Source organism: Parasteatoda tepidariorum, chromosome 1, assembly GCF_982258835.1.
Source record: "Parasteatoda tepidariorum strain Cologne lab strain chromosome 1, Ptep-v5.0, whole genome shotgun sequence".
NCBI lineage: Eukaryota > Metazoa > Arthropoda > Arachnida > Araneae > Theridiidae > Parasteatoda > Parasteatoda tepidariorum.
Window position 1 is genome coordinate 128,058,432 of NC_141755.1, and position 20,674 is coordinate 128,079,105.

General features: G+C 30.7%; 1 protein-coding gene across 9 annotated transcripts in view; it reads left to right on the forward strand.

The window, feature by feature from the left end:
• The window catches only part of LOC107436625 (multidrug resistance-associated protein 1), a 158,432-nt gene that overhangs the window by 117,510 nt on the left and 20,248 nt on the right, over positions 1-20,674 (forward strand). For all 9 annotated transcript variants that reach the window (XM_071178175.2, XM_071178172.2, XM_071178180.2 and 6 more), the window contains 4 exons: positions 1,214-1,416; positions 5,768-6,014; positions 10,407-10,620; positions 13,881-14,191. In XM_071178175.2, the coding sequence (XP_071034276.1) occupies positions 1,214-1,416; positions 5,768-6,014; positions 10,407-10,620; positions 13,881-14,191 (975 nt within the window). The remainder of the gene's footprint in view (positions 1-1,213; positions 1,417-5,767; positions 6,015-10,406; positions 10,621-13,880; positions 14,192-20,674) is intronic.

A 20,674-nucleotide genomic window follows, 5' to 3' on the forward strand; every position in this document is an offset into this window, starting at 1 on the left:
ATGTAATATTAATAAGTTGATTCTAATTGCTCAATTAACTTCAATACTGTCCACTTTTTGTTTCAATCAGAAGTATTCGTAAGTACACCAAGGTATTCGTTTTCATTTAAACGTCTTGACTTTTCAACGTTCCTTCGCCGCGCATTCCGCCATCGCATATTGATAGCACTACGATTATTTTCCAGTTAATTTTGTGCAGCTAAATCATGTTCAGCTCTAAACCGCTGTCGATATCGTCTAAAATATTCACGGCGATCCATTTTTTATAAAAGATAAAAGTATTTTAAAGTAAACTCTGATCAATATATTTTGATAATTTGGAATGTAAATAGTTTTTTGAGAGAGAGTGTTGTTTCGTGCTTCCAATAACTCTACCCAATTAATCAAAGCTATTAAAATATATTCGAATTATAAAATAAATAACTGCATTCTATCAAAGCAAACATTTTATTATAAAACTTTGGAACAACTATCTTTTTACATTGCCACTTAAAATTATTAATAATCATATATAATCGTTTGCATAAATAATTGTTCGGTCTTTTTATAGCTTTACGTAACAAGTGTGAGATTTGTTTATTTATTTATTTTTTTTTTTTGAATGGCGATGTTATAATTTTGTTGTTAAGTTAATAAATCTTCCTTTTTATAAACGTAATTGTAGAGTTTTCTTAATTATTTGAAGTCCTCTGAGTTTTATTTGAGGTCAGTTTGTATTTTGTATTTTTTGACAGCATTATTGAAAATTATTACCTTTTCACATACATGCGTTCTCTATTTTGATTGACTGTTTTGTGCGTTACTAACCTGAAGTCTTCTGTGATTGGCTATGTGTTATCATTCCACTCTCTTTATATATATATATATATATATATATATATATATATATATATATATATATATATATATATATATATATATATATATATATATATATATATATATATACATAACATAATCAAAATAAGAGTTCTTTGTCAGAATCTAGTTATTTTATCATGATCATGGTATATAGTGCTTAAAAGGTGTTTGTTTTTTGTTGAGAGATTTGACTATGCACCCTGCATTTCTAATGAACTTGATTAATTTGACAAAAGAAGTTGAAAAATGACTGAAAACTTCTTCAAATTAATAATTTCAAATTCTATTTGTATTCTTTTTAAAATAGGTCTTCTTTAAAGATTCTATGAAATGTTTTTTTATTTATTTACAGACTAGAATTTTGGTGACTCATTCATTGACATACCTGCCTCAAGTGGATTACATTTTTGTAATGAAAGATGGTTCTATCGCAGAACATGGGTCATTTTTTGAACTGATGGAACGTAAGGGACCTTTTGCTGATTTCTTGATTCAATATGGTAACCAAGCAGATGATTTTGAAGAGGTGGATCCTAAAGTCCGGGAACTGATGAGGCAAGTATTTGATACCTTAATTTAAATTGACTCTGATCAGGCACACTAGGCTGCCTAATTGTATGTTGTTTTCATCGAGACCCTATTTTCCAGATTGCAGTCCCCCTCGTAATTTTTATAGTCAAGAATCTAAAAATTTTGGCAAATATTTTTGTGTATGATTCTATAAACAGAGATGATTATGCTCCGGAAATAATCCGGATTTCTAGATTTAGCCACGATCTGAAAGTTTTCGGAAGCCCGAGGTTCAGAAATTTCAAGAAATAATCAATCACATTTATGTATAAAATTTCTTGCATATTTTATTTTGAAGTATTAGAACTAGAGTTTATACTTGGCATCTCTTTCATTTGTAAATATTTTTTCAGGTGTAATAATAAATGTGATTAGACATATTAGTAAACTTATGCATAATTATCCATTTAAATTATGCTGCATATAATTTATTTAGAATTTCATGTTTTGAAAATATTGCTCACATCCACCCCTGCTGATTTTCTCGATAACAAAATATTGTGTCTTTATTTTTAACTTTTCATCCTGATATTCTTATTTTTGTTTTTTCATTCAAAACTTATAAATTTTGCTGAGCATGCAATTTTAAAAAACAAAAATCATCTGAGTTTTTGAAAAATTACTTTCATTAGACAAGAGATAAGAAAAACTGAACTTCTCAAGTGTCAAAACAGCTGAAAACTAGTACTTCAAAAAAGGCAATTCAACAAGTTTTTCTGATGAATAGGAGTTAGTGTATCATAATTTGAAATGATCTCTCATTACTTATGTTGTTTCAGGAACGTAACATAATATGTTATGTTTTTATAGGCATTTCCTTATGTTATTGTAATAGACAATCTTGTGTGTGCATAGTTTTTTTAAACTTTTTTTAAAGAATTGGCTGTGATGCCCGTCGTCCACCTGAGTGGCAAATTATTTTTCCCCCCTCAATGTCTTTAATTTTGCATAATTTTTGTTTCAAATTAAATTTTTTAGTTTTCATTATCTAAAACTATGAAATAATAAAGTAAGAAGTATTCCACTGTATTTTCAGACTGCAGTCAATCCTTAAATCTGGGGGTAATTGACTAATTGTTGCTGAATGCTTGTATCATCTTTTTATTTTATGGAATAATGGTAACCTTAACACTTCTTAAAGATTTCAAACGTTCGATAGATCAATTTTAGAGACAGTACTCTAATTATTCCTCTTTTAGACTTATAATCTTGTTTCAGTCATCTTATAAAAAAGAAATTCAGAATTTTTGCTGTCTAAATTTATTTTCTTTATACGATTGATTGCCAGGGTGCCAAGGGTATGAAAGAGAGCAGGTCTAAATAGCTATTTGGGAGGGATATATTTTTTAAAAATATTTAATTCAGTTTTGTAGTTTAAAAACTGTAAATTAGATTTTGAAATATTTTTTTTTAACTATTAAGTATAATTTTTTAATATGTGGGGGTAGGGGCATGATTCTTAAAATTTTTTTGGGTGAGGGATTTTTTTCCAGCCCAATTTATATCATTAATGCTCTTTACAACTTAAAAAAAAACCAAATAAGATAAGTGTATTTACAATTGAATTAAATATTTTTTAAAAATATTTAATTCAGTTTTGTAGTTTAAAAACTGTAAATTAGATTTTGAAATAATTTTTTTAAATTATTAAGTATAATTTTTTAATATGTGGGGGTAGGGGCATGATTCTTAAAATTTTTTTGGGTGAGGGATTTTTTTCCAGCCCAATTTTCCATCAATGCTCTTTACAACTTAAAAAAAAAAAAAAAAAAAAAAAAATAAGATAAGTGTATTTACAACTTGTGGATTAGTTAAAAAAAAAAAATAGGTATTGTTTTTGGTGACTGGTTAGATTTAAAAAAATAATTTTTTTGGAGAGGGGGTGATTTTTCAGATTTCTGTTTTTAGTGAAGAGTGTTCTTTTCGACTATATTCATTATATCTTCTACTCAAAATTTGCATAATAAGACAAGCACGTTTGGAAAAAAAAATTGCATTAAATTTGGGCTCAACAACCTGAATGGAATTGGTTAATATAATTTTTAACACATCACCACTTTCTCTGCATAAGTCTATATTTACTAAGTGTTTTTTTTTAATTCCTTTTTACGATGTGGATTTTGTCTTCTTAAAATAATGTTTAATGAAATATTTCTAACAGGAAATCTCATTGAAATAGATCAGGTATAGTTAAAAATTTCCATGTATTTTTGTTGTTTGTGGAAATTGAGAGGAGGAAAATGTTTCAAATTTAGGTGGATGTTCCCGTCATTCTTAAGGGGGAGATTGATTGTTAATTCGAAATTGTTAAATGTAAACTGATTAACATTTTTGAGCAGTAATTTTTTTTGTCCATCAAATTGCATTGAAAGCATTGTTTTACATTTTTTATACATTTCATTTATTGCAAATTTGAAAGTACTTTTAAAGTGAATGTTTTATTTCTTTTTCTTTTGATGATCTTGATTTATAGATTATGATGTATAAGCAGTGCATTTTCTTATCATTGGTGTAACTTTGTATATATTTATTCTTTAGTATGTAGATTATATACTTTTCAATTGCTGCATAAAAGTAACTACCATAATGATCTGTTTTTGTTTTATTTTATTTTGATCTATCTTTATATTGAGGAATCTATTTCCATAAAGTCCAGAAAAGTCATATTCCAAGATTTTTCATCGTACATAAGTATTTGTGAAATCGCACCCTTTTTTTAAAGTCATTTCTGATCAACTTAATTATTTATTTGAAAACGTTGATTGTTGCTCATATTTTTTTGATGTTGTAGAGAATTAAAGAAATATTCTGCACAAAACATAATTTTCAAATCACCGATTGATTCCTTTTTTAAAAATTGTCTTGTGCTTCTGTATTGTACAAAAAAAGGACTTGACTTTTTTTTGTAAAATGTATTCCTGTTTTTTATTTTGAGCCACTATAAAGCCTGTTAGCACTATTGATTAGCAAGTTGAAGGTCACTCTCTCTAACCATTATGATTGACATGTAAACCGTAAAGATCTGATGATTAAAACGAAAGTTATTCAGAGTGTATTTTTTACTTTACATCTTGTGTCTCCCAAATATTATACAATAATTAGTCCCATTTTAAGCCACTACTAAATGAAAGTTAAGTGTTTCTTTTAGTTGTTGAGATGGTTTTCAATATGAATATTATTACTAAATTTGATTTATTTAATCTGATCAAAATTTGTAACTAAATTGAGATTATAAATATTTTATTACATTGCGCAATATAATCTTAATAGTGACTAATAAGCGGCACCCGGTGGCTGAGTGGTAGTGTTCCTCACTCCCGTGCTACAGGTCCTGGGTTCGATCCTCGGACCGGGCCAGGTCGACCCAGCCTTTCATCCCTTTAGTGGGTCGATAAATGAGTACCAAGCATGTTTGGGAACTAAACACTGGGTTTTCCGCACTCTGCTTACCACCTAACCAGAACATCTGCTTCTGCACCGCAGAGCCCAAGGTCAAGAAAACTGAGATGGGTACAGTAGGCCTTGACCCTCTATGAGCTGTCGTGCCACTGAGCTTATTTTTTTTATAGTTTAGTGGCTAATAAGCTATTATTTACAATGAGTCCTTCAATAAGTTTACTTACTTCGCTTATCCTTCTGTTTCATTTGCTATCCTTGCTTTTGTTTTTATGTGCAACATACGTATTTTATAGCACCAAATATTTTTTTTTAAACTTGTGTATTTATGTAATATTATAGTTTTCTTTTCAAAATTTTTAATTAAAAGGCATTCTTTTGTGCAGTATGATCCTATTTTTTTTTTGGGCAATTAAACCCACTCAAACCATTCTTTGCTTATGCAAAGGTATAATGTGGTACCTAATAGAATTATTTAAGAATATTTTGAAATCGATAGAACAGTTGTACGTATACACCACTGTATTCATTCAACTAATAGTATGCGTATAGATTATTTTAAGTAACTTTACCATACTTTAAGTAAGCTTTTACCATACGGTAGTTAGCTTTTTATTTTTGTTAGAAAAAATGTCTTTATTATAACTTTCCAAGATTCCCATGATCCACTGAGGATATTTTACATCAGTTCGAGCCGGATGCAGAATTCGTGTCGACCCACCATCGCTTTGATTCGAACGCGTTTCACCTCGGCGGAAGGCGAGCACTCTGTCCCCTGAGCCAGCGCGGTCTCGATCGGATCTCGATTTGCATATTGTACAAACTCGGGAAATTCTGGTATCTTATAAAACATTTCAGTTCCCCCCGTTACACGCTTTCTCGTAAATTTGCCTCTGGAATTACCTAACTTCTTAGAGCGTTATTTTTTTCATAATTTTAGGAGTTTGTCTGAAAGAAGTGATATTCCAGAAGAGGAAAGTGGACATCATGGCTTAGAACTGGATGACAGACGATCTTCCTTGTCAATTAATAAATCACCCGAAAGGCGAGCGGCCTCCATCAGTCGATCTGAACGTTCGATATCTATCAGCAAATCTGACGATCATTCCATGTCTAAAGAGAAGTCTGCATCACTGACCGTTGCTGGGGCAAAGTTGATACAAGTAGAGGCAGCGGAAACTGGAGAGGTAATTTATACTTGATCTCTTGTGAGAAACCAATGTATAGTTTGTCTACGGTAAGAACCCCCCCTACTGCGAAGTCTGAAGCCGCCTGTTGCTATGAAAACAAGAATAGCGCATTTCAGGGAAGGTAGCTTCTGTTTACTCAAGGGCTAACTCAATATGCAGAGGAAAAAGATTCCCTATCTGTCGCTGACCTGGGCCTAAATCTGTCTGAAACAATGACCCCACACCCCTACTTGAAATAGTTGCACCTCTTTACCATAGTCACCGCCACTGGTCCAGACGAATGGCTAGGGGAGTTCTTACTTTAGACAAACTATAAACTTATGTTACAATAATATGCATCATTTTAATTGTGAAAATTTATCGAGTGATAGTAAACTGAAATAATACAATGGTGATTGAAATTTTTTTTATAAAACTTTTATGGTATAAAATGATAGCACATTGGAGAGAATATAAAAGACTGTGAGATGTAACTTCATTATGTTGATAGGAAGCTCTTTTCTTACCTATAATTTGTGAGAAATCACTGACTAATAACTGCAAAAAATATACATAAAAAAATAAATGAAGAAATAAAATAAACAAATAAATGCAATGGGTAACAGTAAAAGGTCAGGTCAAGAAAAGAGGCCATCTAAAAGAAGCTATTTTTTATTGCGCGTTATGTGTCTGTTTATTTGTCTGTGTTATGTGTCTGTCTGTCATTCTGGCCCTTAGTCATATGTCTTCTGAATTCAATTTGACTTAATTAAAATGTTTTTAAAATGCAGTTCTGGCAAATAAAGCTTAATTTATGCATCTTCACAAAACTTTGTTAAAGTTTCTCCAAAATATTTCAAAAGTTAAAAACTTTTTTTTTCTGTATTTATGGGAGCTTGTGAACTAGTGATGGAGTAAGTACCAACTTTTTCAATATCAAGTACGAATTGATACAACAAATTATCAATTACTGATACTTTTTATTTGATTATTTGCTACAAATTGTATCAAATATGTGTCTGCAAAAATTCCTAAATTATTTTTGAGCGTTTGACAAAGTTATCCGATATAATCTACGATTGCTTCTTGTTGCATATTAATAAAGTTTTATTTTTATATATGCACTTAACGCGGCTCAAAGAAAGAGAGACAACACAAGAAAAAATATGAAAGGAAATACTGTAAATCTTTTTTGTAGGAGTACTTTACAAATGAAGTTGTTTAAATAAAAGCAGTTAATATTTACTTTTACACCGGAAACATTTGATGTCACAAAAGTAAGGCCTTTAAGTTTCATTATTCCAAAGTTAAGTTATTAATAATTTTTTTACATGATTATAAATACAGTGAAACCTGTTATGGACACTACTGCAAAACGGATGCCTCTCAATATGAACATATTTTTAAATCCCAAGAATCTTCTATGAATAAACCATTTTGTACATTCTCCGCAAAGCTGACGCTCCCGTAACCGGACGCAGACAGTCATATATGTCCCGAAACGTTATTTTCTATGTCTTCAAACTGGACACTACTTTTTCTAAATTAAAAAAAAAAATTTTTTTTCTGTTTTAATTTGCAAGAAAATTTTTTTACACCATTTTTAAAACATGCTAATTTTTTGCCTTATCCGTAACCAAAAATATGTTTGATTCTTTAGTAGTAAAATAACTTAATCTCTCTACTGTCATCTTGCAAAGAAAGGAGAAAAAATTATACTGCTCTTGTGAAATAATTCGGACAGCTGCATCCTTTGATCTGGAGGACACAAGTTATGAGACCCCCAATTTGAAATGATTTCTTGAAATGACTAACAAAAGAATTACATAAAACTTTATCAATTCATATGAAAATAAATACTGTAAAAATAAGCAAGCAAAATGAACTAAAAAATGTGAAACGAGTAATTTGAATGTAGCACAGAACCACAATCAAGTAATGCGAGAAACTAGTGTGATTGTTACTGCCATCAAAGTTTCTAGATTGATCTGAGAGAACTAAGTCTGAGTTGCACAAAAATGGATTAATCCATTGTATCAATATCAATTTCACAAATCCACCTTACTGAATCCATTGAACGAAGTGCAAATTCAACTGTTAAGAGATGGAGGGGAAATTCTAAATATGCTTTTAATTCTTTTCATTTTTTCCTTTCAATTTTTAACAGGGTTGCCAAAGGCAACTAAAATGCAACTATTTTCTGCTTGAGGCGATTGATTATGGCAAAACTTTTTTTCTCTGAAAAGGCTAAAACAGCAACTATTTTCACGAAGAGGAGACTATTGGGGGATTTCTGTACTCATAGAGCTGTTTTATTTAGCACAAATTGTGTTAAAACCGTGCAGCCTGCGAGGGCTTCTGAACACAATGTTTTTTTTTTCTTAAAAAATAAAATTTTCAAAATTTCAATAATTTGAGTTACAACTTTTTAATGCCCTCAGTTCGCACAAATTCCTTTGTAAGTCTATCTTGTTCCTCGATTGTCTTTTCAATGGTTATTGCTACGAAATTCTGCATGATTTAAAAAAACCCAATTTTTTAATACCAAATTACGATACATGAATTTCGAAATTGAGTAATCACTTGACAATGTGTGTATATACTATATGTATAATATATTTGCTAAATCAATTGTTAAAAATGAAATTATTTAGAAAAAGTATGTTTTTCTTAAGGAAAGTTTTTTTTTTAATGAATTTGAATTCCAGTAATTTAAATTATTTAATTTTCTGCAAATATGTTTAATTTTTTTATATAAAACTTTAGTGCTAGAACACTAACGTTTATATGAAAATTATCATATTTGCCACCAACGTGGCTAAAGGGATCATGGTTATATGACAATCAAGTCATTTAATAAAATTTTAGTCATATTTTTGGTGAATTTTTGTTCTTTCGGCAACTATTTTCACAGTTTTCAGCAACAATTTTCAAGTCTTAGGCTACAAAAAGCAATTATTTTGTTCACTTTTTTGTGCGGCAACCCTGTTGACTGATGATGGATATTTTCTTTAGTTTGGATTATCTTTCGATTCATGCGAAATATAAGGAATCATTCAATCAGAATTTGATATATAAAGTATGCAGTATTGTAGATTATCCATAAATTTTTTTCTCTCAAAATTCTGCCAATGCAATTCTGCAATCAATAATTTTTTAAAGATATTCAAACAGTTATTAATGTTTAGATTTTTGGTAAGTTTCTTTATATTTATATAGTGAACCTTAAAGGAAATTTTTAGCGTCATCCAAATCGGTTTTCCTTAATTTAAATTTCAAGAAGATTAGGTTTTAAAAAATTATTACTTTACCACTTTAAAGAAGCTAAAGCTAGAAGGTGACCAAAAGTACTACACTAAATTGGTGGCTACTTTAAAACGCTATAGCAGAATTTTTGTGGGCTTTCTGCAGGATTACCTCTTCTGTAGTAATATCTTTCTGTTAGATACTTTTCGTAATGAGGAATACATGTTATTATAATTTAAAGTAACAAAGGCGTCAACTTCAAATAAAAGAGGAAATTTCCAGAAAAAATAAAATAATTTTTTTAATTGAATATGTAATATTTTTTTATTGTAATAGCGATATTCTGGCATTTTGTAGGGGGAAACACATAAATTATTTCCCTTTTTTTCCCCACTTTGTACATCTTCATCACATTAATTGTGAAATCCCTAGTTGTAATTATCGAAAAAAAGAAATCACTCTAATCGGACTCTTCAAAAAGGGGTTACGAAATGCTTGTTTTCATTTTGAGATTCAAATATTGTAATAAATAATATCGTATTAAAAATATGGGATTTAGGAAACTATGTGGCAATCAATAGTAATTACTGCACAAAGAAATACAACCAAATATTGTTCTTCATTACTCTTTATTTTTCATTATTCTCTTGAGCATAGAAAAATCATATGCATTTTTTCCTACACCCCCCGAGTGTGAGAGAGAGAGGCATCTTTTGAATATAATTTTGAAGAAAATCTTATGAAAATTTCTGCAGAAAAGAAAACCAAAATGTTTTACTTCCCAAAGTAAAAATCTCTCTGCAAGACAATGCTGCCATTTTGTCACGGGACTTTAAAATGGTACCTTTTGGCTTCCCCTTTAGATAAAAAATGCTAATCATTTCTTAAAGCTGGTGATTTTTTATTATTTGCTGGTTTATTTTAATAAAACCATAAATTATTTAATTATTTTACCTTTTCTTCTCACTTTGGAGAAATTATTATTTTTTCAACTTCTTGGCTAGCAATATTTAAATAGGAAGAGTTCAAAATATCCTTGAATTTTGACGTATCCGAAAACCGATATTTGTTTAATTTTTTTCGTTGCATCAGTTACCTTTGTTTATCTTTATTTGATGTCTAATTATCATTTAATTTTTATTAATTTTTTTAATTGTTTCTTAGGTTAAATTGTCAGTCTACATAGAATATATAAAGTCTATTGGCTACATATGGATTGTTCTTATTCTGGTTGGTTTCATTCTATGGCAAGTGTTCTCTGTGGGTGCCAACATCTGGTTGAGTGAATGGGGAAAAGATCCAGAACGGAATGGAACTGAAGGCCTCCATCAACGTGATTTTAGATTGACCATTTATGGAATGTTTGGTCTTGGACAGAGTATGTATCTTTTCTTCTTCTTCTAAAATCTATAACTGTAAAAAGTAGAAAGAAAAGAACTTCATTAATTGTTGATGCAGTGTTTTCACTACAGCGCGAGAACGCGAGAATCTCGCATATTTTTTTCTTTTCTCACATTAAAAAATGATTACCGCGAGAAATTCGCGCATTCTATAAATCAATTTCAAAATTCGCGAATTTCTCGCATTTTGGAAAAAACTTCGAATTACGCCAATTAGAATAAAATCCATTTCACTTTTCTTCCTGGATCTTTCATTATTTTCAACATTTGCCCCGTTATCTAGATTCCCTATTTACCAGGATTGTTCAGAACTTTTTCGAGCAACAGAACACAACTTCTCCGAACCACGGAACCCCTTTCAGAACACATTTCTCTGCAACCACGTGTTTACCGCAGGTAAGGTTTTTTCATGTAAGACGTTCAAATTTTTTATGCACTAATGTAAGATGGACAAATACCTAGTAAAGGCAAAATCTTCTATGATGATGCAGCAAGAATATTCAATGCTTTAAAAAATAGAAGACGTTAAAAATGTATTATAATGAAAGAAATTTTTTAAGTCTATTTGTATTTTTTCAGTTTTTAGAAATCTCACTTAACTTTCTGAAATCTCACCCTGTTTTTGAGAAAGGGTGAGAAATTCTCACCCATTTTTTTTTCTATGATGAAAACACTGTGATGGGAAGTTATTTTCTCACCCATGAATTCCATCTGCTGATAACTTACAATAAATACAATAATAATATTGGGAGTACAAATTAGCTCGGTCCGTTTTCAAAAGATAACTCTGGCTGTTATGAATGTTTCATAGTGACAGGTGGTTTCAGAGAGGTTAGACATCTGTCAATAATATTCAGTTTTTATCGCTTTAAGTTTCATACAAAAACCCTGTTTTTTACTTTGTTGAATATGTGGCATAATTACCACTACGAAAATTAAACATCAATTCACTAGTATATAAGACATGCTAACTTGAATCAATCTTGAGGTACCCTTTGATAGATGAAAGTTGGCATAGTCGTTAACTCCGCCCCCCCCCCACATTGGTGACCTTCGGACGTGATTTGAACACGCAGTAACGCCCGCTTCGATCTGGTAACGCCTAATTCGATGGGTAGTCCACATTGAACAGTTGCCTTGCTACTAGTGACTGCAACATTATCCACCTCCTCACGCTGTTGCTGCTCAGTCTCGTCTCGATCATACACAATGTCAGCCTGCATGCATTCGACTGCTAAAGGCAACACAGGAGCGACTACAATCGTGAAGTTAATAAACCTTTCATATTCAGCACTGAAAAACCCGGTGACTTTAAATCAAGCTTTCCCGGTCTTTCACAAGTACAGCAACTAGTAGTATCCGTTCATCGAATTCTATCCCTGATAAAATTCTGGTAGGGGAGTATTGTGGCGTAATTACCACTACGAAAATTAAATGTCAAGTCACTAGTATATAAGACGTGCTAACTTGAATCAATCTTGAAGTACCCTTTGATAGATGAAAGTTGGCATAGTTGTCAACTCTGCCCCCTACAAATATGTCAAATTTTGTGGTAACTAAGCAGCGGTAGGTTTTATAAATATTGGTGGCATTAGGGGAGGGAATTTATCATTAGTGGGGAGAGTTGTTATCGACAATGTCTACCTTCGTCTATGAAAAATTACCCCACTCTAGAATAGAGTTAAGATGTCTTGTGTACTATTGAAATGGAATTATATTTTTGTAGTGGTAGATACACTACAGTACTCCCCCACCAGAATTTTAACTGTGATAGAATTTTATTTTCTAATACGTAGCAATTTTGTTAAATATTTCCAGTTTTTATTTAATCAGTGGAATATTTGCCTCCTTTTTTAATTAGCTTCAATTAGATTAAATTAATTTTTAATATGATATTGCTCCACAGAAATCTGAAACCATGTATTTCAGTAATCTTTTTTAACACACTCTATACCATTATATATCCGTGTTTCCATCTTATTATTAGATTGAAAAAAATTCTTTCTCCCTTTAATTTTCTCTCTGAAAAATTCTTAAATTTTGTAAATGTTACTTTAGTGGATAAAAAGGTCATATTGTGCATATAAGTCTTTTAAATATCTTCTATGTACTCAGAAGAAAGTTAAATTAAAAACAAAATTACGCATTGAGAAAAAAATTTAAGATAATTTCTTTTTCTACCAATCACATGTCTGTTAATGGCAAGGGAGCAAACTTATTACTATGACTATGTTAAAATTTTTTTATTGAAATGTTTTAAGCTAAGTCCTGAAAAATTAAGACTCAAATTTATTCCAGAACCAAAAAAAAAAAAGTTTGATAATAGTTTCGTTTTTGAATTAAGCAACTATTCAAATGAATGGGTTCTGGGATAAAGGATTTTGAAACAGCAATTTTTTGGCTAGAATTAATGAATGACTGAGGTAAATACAAATTGGTAATCTTAAAAGTAATTCCAAAACATTTAGAAGATTGGAAAAAATGGTATTTTCTCTTACTTTTTTCAAACTTCTGTTTTAATGAGTTGCAATTTTATGGCAGAAGAAACATTTAATCAATGTGATATATTTGCTCCCATTTTTACTTGGCTACAATTAGATCAAATTGATTTTTAATATGATATGAGTATCGTAAATCGATGTTATGTTTGAATTGTATTTTTGGCAGTAATTGATATTGATTTTCAAGTGGATTTTAAATATTCCGATATATTTCAAACAATATGGAAAATTCGAATCATGCATTTGAGTATATTTAATTTTTAAGGCAATGATTTTATCAAATTTTTGACAGTTATTGCCATTGATTTCTCCATAGTTTTTCAATTTAATATTTTTTATACGATATTATTTATTACAACAACCTAATCTCGAAATGAAGCGCGCATTTGAGGAGTCAGATTCATTATATTCATGATTTCTAGTTATTTTTTTATTGTGATGGTTATTTACAAAATGTGAAGGAGGAATTAATTTGTACATTCCCCCTCCCATCATAAAATGCGAGAATATCACCCATAATATTAGAATAAAAAACTATGACACGTTCAATTAAAAAATATATATATACTTTTTGTTGTAAACACAGTGCTTTTGTTATTTTAAATACTAAGTAACATATATATTTGTTATTATTGAAAATGTCTTGCAGAAAGATATTAGTTTTCTTTTGTCGCAGATAGTGCAAACAAAATTCTGCCAATGGGTTAGTTAATTAATCTGTATTTTTTTTATTGCAGCCGTTTTTGTGTTTGTTGGGACGATTGCCTGTGCTTATGGGACACTTCTTGCTGCAACATCTCTTCATAACAATATTTTAATTAATGTTCTGAAATCACCCATGTCTTTTTTTGATACAACTCCACTGGGAAGGATTGTGAACCGATTTGGTAAAGATGTGGATACAGTTGACGTAACCATTCCCCAAACAATAAGGTCGTGGCTGGTCTGTTTCCTTCAAGTCTTATCAACAATAGTGGTTATCAGCATGCAGACGCCTTGGTTTTTACTCGTAACGCTTCCCATTCTCATAATTTATTATCTTATTCAGGTGAGCTATTTTAATAGTACGTTTCTTTGACATGAAAAGTAAATATTTTTACGTAACAGTATACAGACGTTCATATGTTTATATATCCTCGGGAATATGTACATATAACAAATATGAGGAACTTGGCCGTTGCAGAATTTGTCGGTGCGTTTTTTATTATTACGTTTTTACTCGACCAAGAGCAAAAAGAAAGAAAAAAATCTGCTGTGATTGGAAGTTTGCCACGTTTTGTTTGAGAGTTTTATTATTGTTTAGTGGGGCTGCGCACAGATTTTGTGCGATTGTATATACAATGTTTGCTTAATTTACATAGAAAAAAAGAATGGCTTATCACTTTACTGGTGTTTGAAAAGTATCACTTTGTTTTGTTCAAGAACTATCCTACAAAGACTCATATTTAAAATTTTTCCCCTTGATAACTCGTAATAGTAAACTGATGGTAAATTAAAGGCTTTTTAATGCGTAAAAAAATTAAAATCTCAATTTAAAACTTGTGTATTAGGTTTCGTTTTAGCTTCTTGTATTTATTAATGAAATAAAAAATATGTCAATTTTTTGAATTTTTTTTTCTTCAAAAAAATTGGTAAGGGAAGCTTTTATGGCGATTGTTCTTGTTTTTGGCTTACAGTGACTTTTCAGGAATTATTTTAGATGATAAGTCCGTCAAACTTGAGGCAAATTTAAAGCTTTATTAAAATAAAAGACATTATGAAGATCTCAGCACAGCATTTGCTTTAATATATATATAAAAAAATATATTAACCAATCTTGTTGCTCTTCCAAAATCATCCTGATATTTCTCCCACCTCACGTTTTTGTTAAACTTATCCTTTGCTCTTTTTACATACAAGCATGCCTCCTGGATCTGTTAACTTTCCTTTCATGGCTGGTGTTGTTCACTCTTTGCTTAAAATTAAGTAATAGTTTACAAAGTCTTCGAATTCCTTACATCTCGCTATCCAGCGGAAGCATATTTTATATAATTCCTTTTCTGGTGAGTTTGTTTGTGTCATTTAAAAATCATGAATCGTCGTGCATTGTGTGGTACGGAATGAGTGCTAACTAATGATGACTGAAATTATAACCTTATAGCCAAATTCTAATTAGTACTTTTTAATTGTTAAACCCTCACTGAATTAAAACCATTTACAACTTATCCTAAGATAATATATCATTTCAGTTTTTTTCAACCCATATACAATTAAATAACTAAGCATATGAAAATATCATAGAACTTTATATAAATCTAAATTCTTCCTAACGTACTATGTATAGTATATGTATTTTCAATATCATTGCCTAGCAACTTTATTTCAGAATATTTTTACAAAACTCTAATTTTTACTTCTAATTTTCCTGTAATTAGAAACTTCATGGATAATAATTTTGCTGTTAACTTTTAAGATAATTTATTTTTAAGTTCCATCTACGTGATTTACGGCATTGAAATGGTTGCTTCCAGCTTTCTGTACTAAACTTTTTAATCTTATATTTAAAACATCTGTTTTTAATTACTAGATCCCTATTAATCCTCCATATTTTATTTTACTGCTGTCATTGAACAGCCGACTGAATTTTGGGTTTATGACTACTAGGGCTGGACGATATAGAAATTTCTTAAATCGATATAATCAACACTTTTATATCGCGATATTAGGTTATATCGATTTAACCATCTAAACGACAAAACTAAGAAATAAATCCTCTATTCAAATGTATTGTTTTTTTGTTTTTTTTAACTCACTTACAGTCAACTCCTAGTCCACAGAAATTTTGACAAAGTTGTTCTGATTATGAATAATTTTTTGCAGATATTCAAAAGCTTATTTAAATACTACAATTTACTAATTTTACTCTGTAACTTTTCACTAAAGGTATTGGAGAATATTGTTTACCTTTTTCTTTTGCATTTATTTTATTAGTAAAAAAAATTAAAAACTTTCACTTTCTCTGTACATATATAAATAACTATACATTAATATTTTTATTGAAAATATGCTTAAATGAACTAAGACTAGTTTAAAATTCATCATCATGCCTGCGCCCTAGTTTTTAGATTGCACCTGGAAATTTCCCATTCCTATCATAATTTTTTTACTTTAATAAAAAATATGCTTCGTAAAAAGTCACTTTTGAAAGTTTGCTGTTAAAATAAATATATATATATATATATATATATATATATATATATATATATATATTGAAAATTTGAAATTCATATTTTTTTTCTGAGCAATGAATCAAACTATCTTACTTGATTTTATAAAGTGTATTACTATTTATAATTTGTTTTTTTGTTAACAATTTGTTAACAATTTTTAAAAGTATCAGGAATATAGTGCTGGAGAACTTTAAATGGAATTCAGACTTTTTATTATTTCCAAAGTAATTTTAGTCAATATAATAAAGATTTTATTTAGTATTCAGCAACTCCAACGACGAAAAAAAGGAAAAAAATATTTTTGAACAACCAGTATAATCAAAAACTGTGAATGTTTTTAACTTTTACAACATGTTATAGCTTTGATAAAAAAGTTTGGATGAATTTCAACAGAAATAGCATGTATTTTCACGAAAATATAAACATTTTTTTTTTACTTATGTTCATTGCTATCTGTTTGTTTCAACTAAATGATTTTTTCTGAAAAAGGAAGGTGCAATTTTCTCTAGTTACCAAAACAGCAATTATATGTTTGGGACACAGAATTTAAAATTTAATGAAGTGAATAGATTTAGTGATAGATTCACCCCCCTTTCCCGGCAATGACAAAAAAGAAGTATATCAGTAATAAGATGCAATTTCCTTTTATTCCAAATTTAATTTTTTAATTGTTATTGTTGCTGTTAATTTACGTCGCACTAGAGCTGCATAATGGGCTATTGGCGACGGTCTGGGAAACATCCCGGAGGATGATCCGAAGACATGCCATCACAATTTTGACCCTCTGCGGAGGGGATGGCACCCCTGCTTTGGTAGCCCGACGAACCGCGCGCTAAGTCGAGCACTTTACGCACACGTTAACGAGGTAGCACAGTTTAACGAGGACCAATACCGCACACCCTCGGTCCCTATGCAGACTGATCCAAGTGGTCACCCACCCGCACACTGACCGTAGACAGTAATGCTTGACTTTGGTGATCTGCTGGGAACCTTGTCTTAACGATCAGTCCTCTGCGGGACTTAATTTTTTAGTAAAATACGTTTAAGGTAAGATTTTCCATATCAGCACCAAAGTAATCGCTAAGCATCGGTGACTTCCGGCAGCAGCACGCAAGAAACTAAATAAAAACAGCACCACAAAAAAAGGCTAATTTGAAAGTTAAAAATCGTTAACTTCCCCTTTCAATATTTTTTTACAATTGATTCCAAGTAAAACAAAACTGCAACTTCAGTTGACGCAAGAAAACAGGTACCGAACAATACGAAAATAGACCCGTAATGCACATGCCTTAAAGAGATAAATCTCTAAACTTAACATTATGCACGCGAGAAACTACAAAAAAAATAATAATAAATTTCAAAAAAAAAAAAAAAAAAAACATCACGATACAAGTCTTATTCGAAAGGTGAAATCTTTTAACTGCGCATGCATTACGGGGCTATTTCCGAACGATACGGAAATAGCCCCGTAATGCGCCATAAAAAGATAAATCTCCCAACATTTATAATTAACACGCGAGAAATTAACGAAAAAGAATAATAATAAATAAAAAGATCACAAAAAAAGGCAGTTACGAAAGATAAAATTAGTAAATTTCCTAAACATTTTTTTACAATTTATTCCAATTAAAACAAAACACCAATTTTATTTAGCGACTTCAGTTAGTGCGAGCAAACAGAAACCGAACGGTACGGAAAGAATTAATGTAACATACACGCTGAAAGAAAACCCGGTAAGATATTTAAAGATATTACGGAAAGAAACTTCGCAATGCATGTGCCTTAAAAAAGACAAATCTCTAAATTTTATAATACACACGCGAGACACTGCAAAATGATAATAAATAAAAACATCACAAGAAGAGTTTAATTCGAAAGGTGAAACTCGTTAACTCCTTCCGGGCAAGTCACTAAATATTTTTTAACAATTTATTTTAAGTAAATCAAAACACCAATTTTATTTTGCGTTTTCAGTTAGTGCGAGCCATAAAAGATAATGATTTCATGTGCCATAAAAGATAAATATCTCAATTAGATAATAAATATTTTTAATAAGGATTTTATATATAATATTTGAGAAATATTAATTTTTTAACGCTATATTTGTAAGAAATTTCTTTAAATAGTTTGAAATGATTAGTTTAAAAACAAAATTCTCAATGCAAAAGAGGAGAAAAAATATAACACCTATTTCAGAAATCAGGATATGTAAAATTGAAGATGGGAATTTTCCCTCCTGCACGAACAAGATATCCTAAAATCGGAATTCTAAAAGAGAAGACAATCACATACACTTGGTGGTAAAAAATCCTCCGCAAATATCGATATAAACTTGAAATCTGAATGAGGAGATTCAACTGCACCGATCCCTGCTATATCGATCTGAATGAGGAGATTCAATTGCACCGATCCCTGCTATATCGGAGTTTTTTTTTCAACCGCCAAATATCGATATAACCTAGTGAATTAGTTTTGAATGAAGAGATTCAATGGCCCATTCCGATTTAACTATACCAACCCCTGCACCAGATGTGATTTTGGCAAATAGCCAAAGAAGTTGAGCGCACGTGTTACCAAGAGAATGAGTTGATAGTTGACCTTGAATCTTTCCCTTACGCTGCGGCAGATCGGACTCTGTTCTGTACATTCTCGCAATGATTAAACCGGTGTTTCACTACATCGGAGAGAGCAACATCGATTTAGCGTTTGCTGTCATGAATAAATCGATTTAGTAGAGTCGAAATGCTCACTCCGGAATTTTGTTGAAGATGAAATGGATAAATCGGTATTACGATGTTGGAGTTAAATCGATATATTGTCTTACATCGGTATAAAGCCCAGTCCTAATGACTACTAATGTTTTCTGTAGGCTTGTAATTTTGAAACCAATCCGGAAGACTAGGGAATTCTTGGAACAAGTATTGAGGAGGACTTTTTGATGGAACTATCACCTATTTATGTTACAGAGAGGGAAAAACCACAAAAACCTGCCATGGCTAGTCTGACGGCAAGGGAACTCTAACCCATTATCTGTTCACCACTGAGGATATTTTATGTCTGGAGTGTGGTCTTTGCGAGCCATGTTCGGAATTCGTATCAACGAATTTGTATGATTCTGAGCCATTTGCATATTTGTTGTCTTTCTTACTGTCCTTAATATCTATCATTTTATAACCTGCTTGATTTAATTCGGTTTTTGTTTGCTTTTTTATCTACAAATAGTGCTTGATGCTGGCCCTTCATTTCTTCAGCCTTCTTCGTTATTTTATATTGTTCAACTTTATCCACCATTTGATTTTTCATTTTTTTCCACCCTACCTCAGCAAGTACCTCTATATTACTTCTTCTTTTTTCAGCTAGTACTTCAGATTCTTCAAATTTTATACATTTGGCTAGTGCAACTTAATTTTCAACTTCTTTATTAGCTTCAGTACTGAGTTTGGCAACATTTTTACTTATTCATTCTAGTGGACTATCGTCTCGAATTATTCGGTGGATTCTTTCTTTGCGTAACATCCATTTCATTAGATTCTCTTTCAGCCATCAATTTTCCGATTACTAGGTTTATTCTTGTTTCCAAATGTTCCATGCTTGGTTTTTGTTTTGTTATTTTGTATGCTTTAGTACCTGTTTTTTTTTGGTTCCAAACCCTGATGTCTGACCACCAATTTATCAGGACTTACTGTCGCGGCTTACAGTAACTGTTCAGAAAGACTCATTATTTTCGATGATAAATCCATCAGACTTGAATTTAAAACGTTGTTGAAACAAAAAAGAAGTTGGACATGATAAAAATCTCAACTCAGAATATAAAAAGAAATAATAATCAATCTCGTTGTTTGCCAACTTTCTCCAGATGTCTCATCTCGCTCTCTTCTAAAACTTATCCTTGCTCTTATCATTCCTTGAGTTTAATTTCTTTTTCATTCTTTGCTGCTGTTGTCCACTCTTTGCTATAATAGCCTACTAAATTTTAAAATTGCTTACAAAATTCATCCAGACTTTTTTTTCTTGCTTAAATGTTAATATGAGATTACTAATGTCTTTTTTGTAAAGAAATATTGATTGAGGGTAGAGAAGCATCTCGTAGTTATCTTCAGTGCATAACCAGAATTTTTCTTCTGAAAGTATCGGAGGCATTTATGCATTTTTTAGTTTATAACTTTGTGGTTTGTTTCTTTGATATCTATATTTGCTTATTTAATCAGAGTATAAATAAATGTATAAATTATTATTGATAATACAACCAGAATAACATTATTACTAAATTAACCTGTTTCAAAGGGTTTCCACTCCTATAAGGAGAACAAGGAAAACCTGTA